Genomic DNA, 4,547 nt, shown 5'->3' on the forward strand with positions numbered 1-4,547 from the left:
GGAAATTACCATACATCATGTCGCCAGCGGCTTGGATTTATATCTTTTAGGGTGACATACTATTGGCTGCTAGTTAGGCTCTATGGGAGGGATTACTGGCACCGTTTGTGGCTTCCCCTTCAGGTCCTTATTTGGTAGCTGTTGATAGAGCAAGTCTTTCCAGCAGCTGAGCATCTTGACATACATTATTCATTAAGTGCTGGTGTTCAGGAAATATGCATATCCCTAGCTCTTCAGATATTTCTTCAGCTCATACAATATGTCTCTTCAATGTTGCCTCTGAATGCTTGGAGTTTTACAAATGGCATTTGTACAATCGGAAGACCACGCGGTTGGATTTCATTTCGGTGTGCCTCCTGTGCACACAGTTGCTGAGAACCTGAAGATCAGCAACGAGAATTAGAGAGAAAAGAAGGAATATTTCTTCTTGGAAGTCTTTTGCAGTATCAGCAAAGAACTGATTAGCTTAGATTGGTAGTATAGGAAAAACAAAAAAAAAAATCAAAAATGCCTGAGGCAAATTATTTGCTCTCGGTTTCCTGGGGCTACATAAAGGTAGGATTTTTTTTTCCTTTTAAGAACCTTGATTTACAGTGCATGATTGCATGGTCACTGGATAGCATGAGTATTTGTGGGTGATATGAGTCATATGAACATAAAGTAAAAAATCAAAAGCAAACTCAAGCCTTTGATTAGCAATGAGAATGAACTGCACAGTACACAGTCTTTCTTAGAAACTGTGCTGGGACTTTAAAAAAATGTTACTTCACTGGATATCAGACCAAGTCTAAAGCCAAATAAATTCAAAAGAGTTTGTGTGCTTTTAGAAAAAGACTGCTACAAGTCTGTATTTCTAGACGTTAAAATATTAAAAAAACCCCCAAAAAACAACAACCAAACAATGAAAAAACCTCAAAAATGCAATACCATACAATAGGGGACAGCATGGGTAAAGAGGCTTAGGATAATGAGTGAATGCATGACTCATACTGGTTTTAATAACTGAAGAAATGTGAAATTGTCAACAGTATGTTCCAGCAGCATTTTTTGTAGCCTTTCTGTGTGACAGCTTATTGATTAAAACACTGGAAACTGTAATCTTCTAATACTGATCTACGTTATTATGTAGAGCAGCTTTGAACTAGCTTGAAACTGCAATGGTGCTAAAAAATGGAATTAAATAAGCTTTTATTTCTTCTGTGGAGAAGTTTTACACCAAGGAATTAATATGTCAACATACAGAACTGAAATTTACTTAATGCAAAACCTTTTTGGGGGTTTAGCTCTAGTTATGTTTGTGCTTAAAAAATGATGTTGCCTTTATAACTGTTTCAAGTCTGTAAAAAGGCAAAAAGAAACATCATCCTATGCTTGGCATAAAATAATTGCTCCAAATCATCCCATTTTAAAGAAAATTCTGATTTCTCCTGAACTAAATTATGGAAGTGTTGAATTGAATGACTAAAAATAATGCAAGCATTATATTAACACAACTCAATCTCTTATGCTTTATTGTATTAATACCTACTTTTTTTTTTTTTCGTAATACAAGTAAAACCCTTTCATTAGGTCACTGTGTCCAATTAGGTCATTGTGACCATTATCTGCTAATGCAGAATTGTTACAGTATATTCCTAAGGATTTTGATCAGTCATTTGTGAAGGAATTGAATCCCATTATGCTAGCTAGGTGGATTTCTGTGTCATTTACCAAAAAATAAGATGAAATTACTTTCCATTCAGTTAAAAGTGAGGTATTTACTGTAATTTACTATGAAATATTTTCTGCATTTCCAGGCAGCTGGTGTCATGTTCCTACTTGCTAAATTAGAAAAATTCAATAAACAATCTTCAAAAATGTTCACTCTTACTGTTCAGCCTTTAAAACAGATAGATTTTTGCTAATTGAAGTTCAGCAGAGAGCATGGTAGCTGTAATTGATTACACATGGAAAAAATGTCCTCTGTATTGGTGTCCTATACTGTCTATACACAATGAATTTAGTTAAGAACACAATTTAGTACAGTGCTTTTTGAGTTCACAGTATACATATTATAGGAAAAATGTTGAGAGGCAAAGAAGATCTACCTTTTGTGACATTCAAAACAATGATTTAGAGTATTTATTCTTAAGAAAGAATGAAACATATTAGTCTCAGGGATCATTATAGATGTTTACATCCCTTACCATACATATATTTCTGTATGATACAGGCTATACTTTATTTGCTCTTACGCTAATTATATCTTAGAGAATGGTTGTCATATGGAACATTTACTCCTGGCTTTCACGGAGTATCTTTACTTGAAGCACCACTATCACAATGCAAAGCTTAGAGATAATGTACCTCGCAATGGCTTATATATAAAAACTAATGCATGACCTTGATATTAAACACATAGGCTTCCAACTCAAAACTTTAGTTAAGAATGCTGTTTATTTATTAAGAATGCTGCTAAAATAAAAAACTTTGCATTGATAAGCAATATAAACAGAAGCTTTACATTCATTTATAAGGCTGTCCTATTTTAAGTTCCTTGTTTTTGTAGAATATAAGACTTTTCACATCCAGTAAAATAATAGTTTATTTGGTTTTTGAGTTACAAAACATCTTTTTAAAATCACATTGATAGGTATATAGCAATGATGAAATACAATGATGTAAGTTTAATGTTCCAAGTGTTGAATGAATGTTCCATGGACGTATTCTATTCATGTAAGTTTTTAGAAATGTTACCTAGAAAAGAGACAGCCAGAAACGTTGAAACTGGAATCTTATCACCATGTGAGTTTGGGAGCCAGTACAATGAAAGGCTCAGTGCTCTTGAGCATTTTGGTACCAGCCTTCATGGGCTTGGAACGTGATCAACGCTTAGATGGAAGGACAGACAGGATGGGACCTTTTGGTCCATGGTGTATCGTTTAGCCCTGGCTTCAACTTCTGTGCTGGTGCCAAAGGTTGTAGTGGAGTGTCCTTGGGATGCAGCACATCACCTGTTCAGGAGCAGGCAGACTAGGTGGATGAGGCCCTGCCGGGATGGGGCATCCGCACCAAAAGTGGTTGTGAGTGCTTTGTCCCCCAACACAACTGCAGGCTGCATATTTACTTCATATTTACTGAGTCAAGAACATTTTACTTTTTTTTGTGTACGATGTAATCAGTAAACCCCGTTTATACTAAGCATGCAGTCCAATCTTTTTCATGGCCATGAATTGACTCTGGTTGGAGTCAAATAAAAAAATCCTGCTTAAGGAAATGTTCTTAGGATTCTTTTTTAGACAATACTGCTCTGTTGCTGTGACATCAGTATTCAGCAGTGAAGAACTGTGTGATTGCCTTAATGGACATAGCCTGTCGAATTCTAGGGGGGATTTCCTAGACTGTAGTCAAGGGCTGTGATATTCCAAAGGGATATATGTGTCATTTTTTCAATCTGACAATGACTAGTCTTAACATGGAAAAATCTGCATTTCTGACTAAGAATACAATATATGCACAGATAAGCCAAAAACCTCTGGTTCCTCCGCATGCTGAGCTGCCAATATCATAGTTAAATTGTGTATGGTGTAAATCCTATTAGTAACAAGAATTTTCATGTATTGTAATTGCTTTTAGGGATTTTTGTTGGGTTTGTTGTTGTTGGGTTTTTTTGTTTGTTTTTGTTTGTTTTTGTTTAGTTTTTTTCAACTGGAAAAGTATATGGCATTCAGATTTTAAAATTCTTATTTAAAATACAATCTTTACATTTACAATTAGTGAGAAGGTGGTCTCATGTCTTGTTTGACCTGTTTTGAATAAAGTGCTAAGAAAGGATAAATAATAAGAGTAATTATCAGTATCACAGGTATTTAAGTGCCAAATTTCAGGCACTTTAAAGGTGTCTGCTGGACAACTGAAGCAACGTTGATTCACAGATGTAACAAATTTCTGTGATTTGCTGCAAGGTCTTGTGAGAACCATGTGACAGGCAGAATTTCATTACAAAGTAATTGTGAGGGGATGTATAAATACATGGAGAGTCAACACTCTTTGAAGCAACAACTATGTATAAGTGCACTTGAGCCCAAATGAAGTCTCTGAGAAATAAGTAAAATCAAGAAAAAGAAGAGCCTTTAGGTTTGGTTCTGTTGTGTTTTTGGGTTTGGTTTTTGATTGCTTTTTTTTTTGGGGGGGGGGGGGGGGGGGAGTTTGAGAGTAAGAAGGGGAAAACATTTTTTTCCCCAAAAGGCCAAGTTATTAAACATGATGGTTAAGTAACGTACACATACACTGAAGCAGGATATAATCAATAAAAATGTCTCTATATCTTGATCACTGTTTATCTCTTTTGGGTGTTTTTTTGTGTTCTCAAAGAGCATAACTGTTCTGCATCAGGAACTGCTGTCTGGTCTTCATTTGTTTCAATATGTGTGACAGTTGTAAGGCTTTGTCAAATAATTAGAAAATTAAAACAAACCTGTAAACTTCTGCTTAGTCCAAATTTCTTCAAAATAAATGTCAAAGTCTTGGCGCTGTGGCATCAGCAACGTGTGAAAGAGTGTGAGGAA

At 35.4% G+C, this 4,547-nt stretch overlaps 1 protein-coding gene across 1 annotated transcript in view; it reads left to right on the plus strand.

Moving 5' to 3' along the window:
- Positions 1 to 507: 507 nt before the first annotated feature.
- LOC104405789 (cAMP-specific 3',5'-cyclic phosphodiesterase 4D) overlaps positions 508 to 4,547 on the plus strand; it is an 18,322-nt gene continuing 14,282 nt past the window's right edge. The window contains exon 1 of the mRNA XM_010014611.1: positions 508 to 555. Within this exon, the coding sequence (XP_010012913.1) occupies positions 508 to 555 (48 nt within the window). The remainder of the gene's footprint in view (positions 556 to 4,547) is intronic.

This window comes from Nestor notabilis, unplaced genomic scaffold, assembly GCF_000696875.1.
Source record: "Nestor notabilis isolate BGI_N333 unplaced genomic scaffold, ASM69687v1 scaffold3815, whole genome shotgun sequence".
NCBI classification, from domain to species: domain Eukaryota; kingdom Metazoa; phylum Chordata; class Aves; order Psittaciformes; family Psittacidae; genus Nestor; species Nestor notabilis.